The sequence below is a fragment of the Petaurus breviceps genome, unplaced genomic scaffold, assembly GCF_028583685.1.
Source record: "Petaurus breviceps papuanus isolate PSGF00001 unplaced genomic scaffold, PetGlider_PUasm1.0 175, whole genome shotgun sequence".
Taxonomy (NCBI): domain Eukaryota; kingdom Metazoa; phylum Chordata; class Mammalia; order Diprotodontia; family Petauridae; genus Petaurus; species Petaurus breviceps.
This window is the reverse complement of record NW_027185764.1, coordinates 18,017,220-18,029,354: the sequence shown is the minus strand read 5'-3', so window position 1 is coordinate 18,029,354 and position 12,135 is coordinate 18,017,220. Positions and strand designations below refer to the sequence as shown.

At 33.4% G+C, this 12,135-nt stretch overlaps 2 protein-coding genes across 2 annotated transcripts in view; one reads left to right on the top strand and one right to left on the bottom strand.

Annotated features, from left to right (window-relative positions):
• The window catches only part of PRKAR1B (protein kinase cAMP-dependent type I regulatory subunit beta), a 716,155-nt gene that overhangs the window by 335,578 nt on the left and 368,442 nt on the right, over window positions 1–12,135 (bottom strand). The gene's annotated exons all lie outside the window — the stretch shown is intronic.
• Window positions 1–12,135, top strand: part of DNAAF5 (dynein axonemal assembly factor 5) — a 71,707-nt gene that overhangs the window by 47,554 nt on the left and 12,018 nt on the right. The window contains exons 9-10 of the mRNA XM_069084867.1: window positions 3,708–3,855; window positions 11,345–11,495. Of these exons, the coding sequence (XP_068940968.1) occupies window positions 3,708–3,855; window positions 11,345–11,495 (299 nt within the window). The remainder of the gene's footprint in view (window positions 1–3,707; window positions 3,856–11,344; window positions 11,496–12,135) is intronic.

Below are 12,135 nucleotides of genomic sequence, written 5' to 3'. Positions count from 1 at the left end.
TATATATATATATATATATATAGTGGGTATGTACTTGAATTTTTAAAAAATGTGTGTCAAATTTAATTAAAATCTTATCTCCATTTAAATTGTGACCTTCCATAAAGCTTTCTCCACTTCCCTATTTCACCCAAGTAATTTTCCTACCAACTTTTTGAATTTGTGAAAATATTGATACTAACTGTAAAGAATACATAAAATTCAAATATACATAGCAAAATAATTTATATATTATTTGTCAGTTATTTTGGCCTATATTTTAATTAATCATTTAAAAATTTTAAAAACCTGGGAAAAACCTCTTTTGCAAAGAGGAAAATTGCTAGATAATAAAATACAGTGAGGTTCAGTCTTACATGTTATTGAAAGAGCTAGAATTAGAATCCACAAAATTCACTTACGTTTCCAGCATTCATTATATATGCAGTTTCTATAATTTATGCCTTATTGAACATTAGTTATGTTTGTGTGTTAGGGGTAAGAGAAAAACGTATTTGCTATTGAGGAAGGGGAATAAAAATCTATCCAGTCTCTGCAAAATTTAAAATTAAAGAACAGGACAAAGAAAATATTTAATGTGGAACTTTTAAAATATGATAGAAGGTGACATCTACTTAAATTTTCATTTAAATGTCGAGTGCCTCAATAAAGACAAACAAGAGCAATTTGTAGAAAGGAAGAGGTAGTTAATATCTGGTTCAGTCCTTGAAAACTTGGTAGAGCTTAAGTAAATTTATCAGTCAGTCACTCAGCAAGGAGTTGTTAAATTCTCCCTTTGTGCAAAGCACTATGCTAGTTTGAGGGATAAAAAGACAAAAATGAGATTAAAAAAAAGTAGGGGAGACATTCTTTATGGAGGGAACAGGTGAACACAGGCTTATGAAGGCAGAAAAAAACTATGCCCAGGATTTAACAGTTAGATATTTTTGTCTGTTGGAGAGAAAATCTAGATAGTCATCCATGATTAAAATCTAAACGGGGTAAGTAAAGATGAAAATTTGATCATTACTAGATAGCAAGTTAAATTTCTGTGTCTGAAATTATAGGAACACAGTCAAATTTATTTTATCAGAAAGTAGTTTGATCCTTGCTTATATGTCAGAGACTTTGAAAGAGCGACTTTAAAAGGTTCCTGGCTTGGGATGGCTAGGTGGTGCTGTGAGTAGATTGCTGGCGCGCGCGCGCGCACACACACGCGCGCGCGCGCACACACACACACACACACACACACACACACACACACACACCTGGCCGTGTGACCTTCGGCAAGTTACATAACCCTAATTGCCCTCCAAAATGCAAAAAAAAAATTTAAAAGTTTCTTGCCTGGACCAAACTTTCAGTGATTGTCTTTCTTTTGGTATTCCTTTGCTTTTATACTTTTGGTTTCTGTCTATTTACATTATTCCAGTCACCATATTTCATACTCTGTTTCTAAAATTTGATTCCAGTTCCCACACAGGATCCATTTTGTATAACTTCTTAGGAAGTGATAACTAAAGACTGACTCTGAATTTGCTTCTTAGAGGACTTTTCTATACCAGAAAACCAGTGTGAAAAGAAAAAAAAAGTATTCATTTCAGTCACTGAACTGGTTATGTTGAAACTTGGCACACCTTAACTAATTGTCTTTAAACAGCCCATCTTCTAAATGTAATTACCTAGGTATTTTGCTTTTTTTGTTGAAAACTGGTTTATGTTAATAGCTAAGGTCTGGAATTCTCACTTTGAGTTAGTAGAATATAAATAGAAAAAAACATTATTTAAATGTTGGAATATAATTTTATTTTTAAAAGCTATATCTGTCTTCTTTTTATTTCCTGGCACATAGTAGGTGCTTAATAAATGCTTGTGTGATTGGCCAGAGGATTTAGAAGTGTTTTATTAGCAATCTACATAGGACTTTATTAATGAAGTAAATTTTCTTCTTTCACCCTGAAAATTTTATAGATTATGAAAAGTTTCAGTAGTTTACCTTACTGAAGACAAGGAACCAAAACAACCTCTGTGAATTTTGACCCCATTCTCTTTGATCTCTCTTTTCCCCAATGGACAGAATTAAGTATAGCACATTCATACATGTATACATACATACACTCACACAGACACACACAATGAAGTATATTTTTATTTCAATTTTTGTGGCGTCATTTTAAACAATTTAAAATTAATGTTGATCTACTTAAAGTTATAATTTAACATTTACAGTTATTAACCAGTTTTTAAAATATTTTTTTCTCAATTCCTTAGGATAAAGATAAAAGTCAAATTTTAATTTACATTACACAAAGTTTGTTCAAAGCAACCTTCAAATATACATGAAGTTTTTGCTTTAATAACTAGTTAAGATTCATGAATAAAACCTAATAATAACTTATATTTGTACAATCCTTTAAGGTTTACAAAACACTTTGCTTTTACAACAACCTGGTAAGGTGGGCAATGAAAGACTTTTATATCAGGGTCTCTTTCACAGGAGTTCATGTTTGTCTCTAGTTCCATGTGTTACATTTTTTTACTTTGTGTTGACTTTTCATTATAAATAGAGCTCTTCAGTCAGCTCTGGGAGAGTGATACCATCTGATACTTACTCTTCTCTTCCTCTGGGTGAAGAATGTTGCCTGATATATGTTGCTAACAGAAAATAAATCATCAAAGTTCTGAGCAACACATTTATCCATTCTGATGGGTGCTTGTTGTCTATGTTTTTTTGGCTTGTCTGGTACAACTCCTTTTAAAATAATTCTCATTTTCTTTTCATTCCTACACATAGCATCTTGTTTAATTATGCTGCTTTCTCCTACTACCTGTTTTTTCACTTTCAAGGATTTTGATTCAAATGTTTTGAGACTCTGGTGAAGATTGCTTTGCTTGTTTGTTTGCTTTGTGCTAGCAAAAGGATCTTTACCTGAACTCACTTTACTTTGAGTAAACCTTTTGTGCTTAAATTAAAAGTTTATTTATTGGCACAGTGTATAGCAAACATAATGTTTTATGGTTTGTGTTATTTTGCACTGTTGCACTACAAGTTTAGACACCAGAGATTGTTTTGTGACAATGAATTTCCAGATACGGAATATCGTTACAGTTATTTAGAGTCTCAGTAGCCTAGAACATTTTAAATCAGTGTTAGCATCACCACATCAAAGTTTGAGAAATGTTTGAATACTTGAAGGTAAATTAAGAAACCTAGTTAACTTAGGTTGATCATTTAACTATTATTTGAAATTTTCTTATTAATTTGCTCTTCCAGAAAAATGCTTGAGGGGTAGAGGAGAGATGGAGAAAAAAAAATTGGAAATCAAAATCTTACAAAAGTGAATGTTGAAAACCATCTTTACATGTAATTGGAAAAAATAAAATACTTTTACATTGGGAGGGGGATATAAAAAAATTTGAAAGTGAAAAGTTATTTAATGACATGTATGAGTACAGTATTCTGTTTTAAATTGTCCTCAACTACTTTTATTGAAGCATCCAGAGACAAAAACACTCTTATACTCTTTTAATCATCTTTTCCATTTAAGTCTAGTATATACTTAAGTCATGAAAAACATTCATTCCTCTTCCAGATTTTATAAGTTCTGTCATAAATAAAAATAAGTATAATTTGTAATGACATCTTCTGGACTTAAATCTTCTGGGTGATATAGAGTATATAAATAAACTTCCAAGCTACTAAAACAATTTTTCAATTTGTTTCCCAGGTCCTGTATTAGGTAAAGCTCTTAATTACTTTATTCCCATCATTAAGACTTGTCTTCAACCAACCAAAGATCCCCAGATGCGCCTGACGCTCTTCACAATCTTATCACAAGTGTTTTTAGAAGCAAACAGTACTGTGGATTCTCAAAAGTATGTATATTACTACCTTATGCCAGTCACCATATAAATGATTGAAAAATGATTGTAGAGCAGTTATGAAGTGCTTACTGTGCTCCTCTCATATAGGTAAGGCCAAACGCTAGAGACATAAATATAAGAACACAATATAGATATACGTTCCTTCCTTCAAGGACCTCACATTCTAAAAGGGGAAGACAGCACATAAAGGCGACCAGGGGGTGGGGGAGGAGGGGCATGCCGAAGGGGTGGGGTGCAGCATTTTTAAGGAAGTGTTGTTGAGGTCCAATCCCAAACAAGGTAAATCAGAAGTAGCAAAGCCTAGCATTGCATGAGAGAGGCCAAGATTCTTTTGGGAGGGGGGACAAGAAGAATGAGATGGTTGACCAGAGAGCAGGCAGCATGGCTTGGAAATGGCACTTAATTCTCATCCACATTATGTGCCCTTGTGATTTATAAAAACTGAGATGATAATTTCAAAAATACTGTATGATCTTCTAAATGACTTACTATTGGATGAAAGTGAACAATGAAATTGTTAGAGATGAATAAATTATTATTTTAAATAATGAGTCAGAGAAATATTAAATCAGATTTATTTCAGTATGGTCATTAAAATTCCCTTAAGGGAAAAATTTTTGGAATGTATTCATTTTAATGCTGTATCTATTAAATGTTCTAATTTTGTAATGACCTTGTGGTACACTTACAGACTACCATTATTCAGGTATGGGCGTCTTTTAATATGACCCTAAAGGTGTCTTTATGTAGTTACCTTAAATATCCCATTGATTTGAAGAACTTTCTTGAAATGTTTCCATTGATAGAAAATAATAAAACATATGAAGAAAAATAAGGTAAGTATTATAATAGCAAAAAGGGAAATGAGAAAGAAACGGGCCTAGGGCATTGAGCTAGATTAGTAGGAGCAATCTAAATATGAAGTTATAACCAAATACAATTTGGTTGCAGAACTTCCTAAGTAAGATCCATAATTGCCAACACTTACATATTAAGGCCTGCAAAGTTCTTTAAGATAAGAGTATCTCATTTAATCCTAACAGCCCTGTGAGAGAAGTTTTGTTATTGTTGCCATAGAAGGATATAAACATTTAAGTTTGGCAGGCAGCCTATTAGTGAATAGATATTCATATAGATAATACATTCTATAATGGAAAAGTTGAATTGATGCCCTTTGGAACCTAATAATTGTAATCATAGCATTAATATATTCAAATATAGCACAAAGTTATTGTGCTTTTTTGAACTTCAACAAAGAAACATTAGTCTTTTGAATTGTGCCATACTGAAAACAGACTTAACTTCTGCAAAGGAATCAGTTTTAGAAATGAGGTAGCTTTCCACAGGATTTTGAATAGTTTAAATTTAAGTTGTTTTAGAGAAATTGTTGGTTGCATTTGTATGCAGGAAAGAAAAGCATAAAATTTAAAGTGAATTTTATCTTTTAGGATAGCAACAATGTAAACACAAAATAGATGCTTAGGAATTAATTATAAATTAGTAAAAAGATTTTCAGACAGCAATCTGACAGTAAGCTACTAAATTTTGAAGGTAATACCCTTTGACCCAGTTATTGAGAATAGCCCCTGAGAGTATTATTCAGAAAGCAAGTAAACTTTTATTAAGTGCCTATTATGTGCTAGATAGTGTTGTGAAGGACACAAGAACAGATGAAAATCGTCTTAGTCCCACATTCTACTAGGGAATATGAAGATATTCCCTTGAAGGAAATGAGTTATTGTATGAGGCAGAATTAAGGAGGAAGTACATTCTAGGTCCAGGGGACAGATATCTTGTGTGGAGATGCAGAGATGGAAAATAGAATGCCAGATTCAAGGAGCATAGTAGGCCAGTCTAACTGAATAATTTAGTACATGAAAAGGAATCATTTGAAATATCTGAAATTGTAATGTAATATCTGTAATTGTAGATATCAAATTATAAAGGGATGTAGATGTCAAATTGGAGTTTGTGCTTTGTCCAAGAGATAGTTAAGGAGGTGCTAAAGAGTTTGGAATCTAAAACTTTTATGTTTAGATTTTAGTCATGTAATCCTTTGCTTTAGAGATAACATACTATTCTGGTGCCATAGGATGCTAGAGGACGTAAGAGAACTTAGAGATTACCTAGTTCACACCTGTAATTTTACAGATGAGAAAAATAGAGTCCAGAAAAGGGAAATGACTTGCCTCAAGGTCACACACAGGTAGTAGCAGAGCTGGGATTTAATCCCTGATCTTAGCACTCCTAGTCAATTATTTTTTCTGTTATTTCAGAGGAGACACTTTGCTCTTTCAAAACACAAAAACAAACATGAAGGGAAAAGGTCACAGGAAATGATGCAAGGAATATCTTCATTGATGTTCTTCTCGAGGGGCAGCTAGGTGACGGTGCACTGGATAGAGCATCAGTCCTGAAATCAGGAGGACCTGAGTTCAAATCCAACCTCAGACACTTACTAGCTGTGTGACCCTGGGCAGGTCACTTAACCCCGATTGCCTCCAAAAAAAATTTTCTTCTCAAAATATATCTAGGAGGAATAAATTAGGGAGCAGGGGAATGTTATGGTCAGACTTCGGCCTTAGATTATCAAAAAGAAAGAACTCTGTTAAAAAAATACTTACGGTATTTATAATTTCAGAAACACTAGAAACAACCTAAATATTCAACAGTTGTAAAATGGACAGATATGTTGTGCCTTATTAATGTTGTAGAATACTACAATCGGATTTAAGTGTGAAAAATATAAAGAAATTTGGAAAGACCTTAAAGATATAATTCAAATCAAAGAAGGTAGAACCAAGAACAGAGCACTCATTTAACTAGGTTATATAAAAGGGGATGGTAAAACACACAAAAAATTCAGAGAGACTCAAAAGAAGTGACTGACAACTTGTTCATCAGTTCTAAGTGTTAAAATTTTTATCAGTATGTAAAAAGTAAGTTTAATTGGTTTTGTTGAGGTTTAGCCAACTGATAATATCTTATTTCCTAGAATAGCTTCCAGAGCCTGAAGGAAGCCCTCTTTTTGTTTGTTTGTTTTTTATCATATTCTCCAGTTCTTTGGTCTTACAACAATAGCACAACTTGATTATTTGCTCCCCGATAGTAGTCTTTCACATGTAGACAATATAAAAAAATAAAATGGCTGAGCTGCTCAGCTTGCCGAATACTGGCCATTTTAAAGTGGTACATACATATGATTATAAAAATCATCTGGCATTTTAAAAGGAACACACTTCCTTATGAAACTCTGAAAGTATCTGATAATTTATATCCATCTTGAAAGGGTTTACTTATTAGAGATTTGACCCAGTTTGTCCATGGAGGCACTATCCAAGAGGACTCTCTACTTACAAGTAAATAAATTCTTTATATTCACAGCCTTTATAAAAGTCTAATATTTAATTTTGTAAATAAGCAGACAAGCATAACCCCATGGTAAATGTTAGTTTTGCTTTTCCTTTATAAAATAATTTTGGGGGATTGTTTTTTTTCTATATTATTTGCTGACTTCAGTATCCCTTCCAGCCTTACTATACATTATTTCCCTCTATACACTCTACATAGCAGCCAGACTGCTTGAAGTACCTTGAAGTCAGCATTCTATCTCCTGCTTTCCTACCTAGAGCAGGGTCTGCTTTTGCTTGTTAGAAGCTTTCATCAAGACTCAGCTCTAGTGCTATATCCTTCATGAAGTCTTCCCTCATCTCCCTAGTTGTTAACAGCCCCTCCCTCCTTAAATCATATTGTACTTAATTTCTGGTGAGGCAGCCTAGTACAATGGTCAGAACTCTGGATTTGGAGTTACAAGATGTGCATTCAGATTCTGACCCTCACTCCCTTTGGACTCTAGATTTTTCATCTGTAAATGAGGAGGTTGGAGTAGAAGCAAAGGTTCCCAAAGTGGGTGATACCACTCCCTGTGGTATGTAAAACTAGATGAGAGTTTGAAAAACCATCCATACATGTTTCATCTGTTATGTAACAGAGTTAAAGTCATAATGGTTACATTATTTTCCAAATAAATACACAAAATGCAAGTTATAACCAATCAGTGGTCAAGTCTGCCAACAGGTCTTAAAAAGCAAGTATTGGCAGGCAAGCATGTTGCACATTGTCCAGAAGTCCAGCATGCATCAGCAGGAAAATGTGTGTGTAATGACTTGTTTATAGTACTATACTACTATGTAGTTACATGATGCAATATTGTGTCATCAAAATTTCAATGTGGAAAAAACCCACAAATTTATAATAAATTATTTAACATGTGATATCTCTTTTATAAAAAAATTTATATTTTTTTGAAATGATGCAAACTTTTAAAAAAATGTTAAACAGTTAAAGATTTCCAGGGGGACAATGAGTAATTTTTTTTAAGAGAGCTATGGGCCAAATAAGTTTGGGAGCCTCTAGACTAGAGGGCCTCTAAGGGCCCTGCCAGCTCTAAATCTATAATCTTATATCCCTGGATTAGCAAACTATGAACCTGTGGGTCAAATTCAGCCCAAATGTTTTTGTACTGCCAGCAACTAAGAATGGTTATTCTGTTGGTTTTATTATGTTTTAAAATATAAAACCATTCTTAACCCTAGCCTGCCAACCCCTGCCCTAGGAGAATGTACATTTGTTCATAGTAGGACTTTTAATATTTGCATCCTCCATGCTTTGCACCTAATAGGCACTTAATAAATTGGTAGGTTAAATTGAATTGCTAGCACTTCTATCAATTGGTTGGTTTAATGGATGAGACTAGAAGTATCTTTATTGAGATCTGTTTTACGAGGACTGGACCTGTGTCTTAATATAAACTTTGTAAATCTTGTAGCTCCTGTTACAGTAAGTAGCATAGTAATAGGTGCTTAATAAATATTTGTGGAGGGGCGGCTAGGTGGCACAGTGAATAGAGCACCGACCCTGGAGTCAGGAGGACCTGAGTTCAAATTCGGCCTCCAACACTTAACGCTTACTAGCCGTGTGGCCTTGGGCAAATCACTTAACCCCAATTGTCCTGCCTCTGCCCCTCTAAAAAAACTGAACAAAAATAAATAAATAAATATTTGTGGGATTGAAATTCATTGTATCATTTTTGTAGAATTGGTCTGGTTGAATTGAGATTCCAGAAATGCTGTGGGCTGTTTTGTATTATAAATATATGTTTATTTTTTATGTTTCATTTACTGCCTTTCTACTTGTGCCACATCTTTCATCTAAAACCCATACACAGAACAGGAGAAACTGTAGGAAAGGGGCCAGGAACAAAGACAAATCATTAGGGAATCACCATTAGTAACTTAACTCCTTAATCTTTGGTTAAAAATTGAGAATTCAGTATCAACCTCAACATTAAAAAAATGCTTATAAAAAAAGATTGTCAACATGTGGTTTGAATGATTAAAGGAATGATATGCCATTTTGGTGAACTTTTTTCTTTCGACACAAGCCTGACACAAATATAATGACTGATTTGAGGAAAGATTGGTAAAAAATTTTACCTGCCATACTTTTTCATTGTAGGGCAGGCCAAAAGATACTCTAGAATCACTAATTTTTCTTGTGAACAGATGTACATTTTTCTATACACAATAGGCTTCATTATTTGGAAGTAATTTGCTTTTTTTTCCTTTCTACTTTTTAGCAGTTGAGGTTGACAGGTTTGGATTTACCTTGTTAAAGCAGCTTCATTGTAGCCCATTATCTTCCTTTTTCTAATGGTTTTATCATGTTAGTTGGCTTACTAGTTTGCCTTAATGATATTAAATATAAGATATTTTAAAAAAATATTTCTAAGACAGTATGCCATTGAGGCACAGCAAGAAATTTTCATATGTTGCCCTCAAACTTTGATATATTTCTTCAGAATCATTTTATGTAGACCATCTAGCAGAAGTCAATTTTAAGCAATACTGGGGCGGCCAGGTGGCGCAGTAAGAGCACCAGCCCTGACGTCAGGAGACCCAGGATTGGTTCCAGCCTCAGATACTTGGCACCCACACAAAAAATAACTGGCCCTGTAACCTTGAGCAAGTTACTTAACCCCAGTTGCTTTTGATAAAAAAAAAATTTTAAGCAATACTAGAAAAAATCTTCCTTTAAATTCTTCTATAGAAAATGATAACTTGGCTTAAAAATTTAAATGTATTGAAAAAATTAATTGAAAATCTGTAAATCATATTAAACCAGAAATCCTTTTCAAAAGTTTTGTGTGTTTTCATTATTGACTCTAAAATGCCATCTGCTGGGGAAGCAATATTAAAACCAAGAAAAGAAAGCAATTTAATATTTATATTTAAATGTTTTTAAATTTGGCAAAAGAAGTAAGAAATATAAATTAATATCTTAATAGAGAATTCTTTATAAAACATTTCTAGAACTTTACATGTATGTAAATCAATCATTTCTGAAAGTTTTTCTTCTACATTTTAAATCTTAAGAGAATATCTAGTGATAGTTCACTACTGGGGAGGGAGGTGAAGAATCTGTGTAATTGAATTAACCCATAAGACAAATTACTATAGGCTTTGAAGGTATTTTGTATAGAAAATTTGTTGATGGTAGAGGATATATTCTTTCATGAAAGAACATTTGGAAGTTGGCATATGTGGTTTTGAACTTGGGGGCTTGGATTGTGTATGTAATACGTTGATTTAATCAACCAGTCGATAAGTGAAAAGCTTTTTTAGAAAGCCTATGTCATCAAGTATTTCTTGTTTCAGCCAAATTGACCATCCTATTATCTGCACTCATATTTGTTCTTTGGGTCCCTCAGAACCCATTTTGCTTAATGGTAGTCTGAGTGATTATGTTGTCCCTCCCCCCCTTTTATTAAACAAATACTAATTATTAAGTACTATTAAACAAATACTAATGTTTAAGATAGAACCTGTGAATATTTCCCCCTTTTTTGAGAGTTAAATAATCCATAGAAGGATTTATATTGTCTCTTTCTGAGTTTTCTTTTGCTTAAAATGAGAACAATATTGGCAAGAATAAATTTTTATAATTGTGACATAATCATTAATAAATTCCTCAGTTTATTGGGAGTGAGAGTTGGGGAAATCTTCCTATAAGCCTGCTTACATTCTCCACCACTACCTGAAAAGCTGCCATGCAGCCACTTTCCCTAACTGCCACAAGCCATATGGCTTTTGGGTCCTTCTACAACCCCAAAATAAGAAGGCTGTGCTTGATGGCTCCTTCTTTGCACTGGCCACCTCCTTTTTTAAGTGGGCTTAAGAGTATTCCTAGGCATATGAATGAAAAGGCAAACCTTCCTATCTTTCCTAAGAGTAGGCAGCCACCAAAGGAATAGGATCAGTTTCCTTTCTTTACATCTGGTCAATGTAATATTGAAGAATTCCATTGATTTATTCTGTTTTTCTTTTGCTGACTATAATAAGTTTTTTGGAATTAACGGGTTTTTTTTTTCCTTTATGAAGCAACTGTTTACCTCCTTTATTTACTTTTTAATTGGTTTTAGGCAATTCCACCACCACCTTGAGACAGTGATAAAAGACATATTGGTTCCTAATCTTCAGTGGCATGCTGGAAGAACGGCGGCTGCCATTCGCACTACAGCCATATCATGCCTTTGGGCTCTTATTTGCAGTGAGATACTTTCATCAAAACAGGTACAATTCTCAAATTCATTTGTAAAGCATATGTTAAGAAAACATGTTTAGTGCCAAAAAACACTTCCAAGTCATGTTAAATGTAAAGGAATACTTTCTGAGAAGAAACTTTGAATAGATAGAGTTAATAAAAATTGTCTGATTACAAAAACATCAGTATTTATAACAAAATATTATGTTCATAAAACTCAGCCATTACATTTTAATCAACTAAATTATCTCTAGTTAAGTTCAGAGATCTTCCTTATTGTAAAAATGTTTTGATGTGGAAAAAATGAGGGGAAAATATTGTCAGCCTGTAGCTGTGTTGAGAGCAAGAAGACTTTTAGAGATATAGCAAAACATAGAAATAGCAAAGGCCTAGTCAGTGAAGTTCACAGAGTTAGTACGTTTTACCTCATAAACATATATCCTCATCATTTTGGTAAGCACAGGTATTTATGAAGAATTACTCTGTTTTTCTAAGGTTTTTTCTCTTTGACAAAGGTTGCTTTTGTAATAAAAATTTAATCATGGTGTTCTTGGTATTAAGATGTGCTTTGCTGGGAAAATGTCTCTTGTCAGTCCTTAGCTAAGAAAATAAATCAAATAATTATTAAAAATAGTTTCTGCTGTTGTTTTGAATTCATAGTTTCTTCTG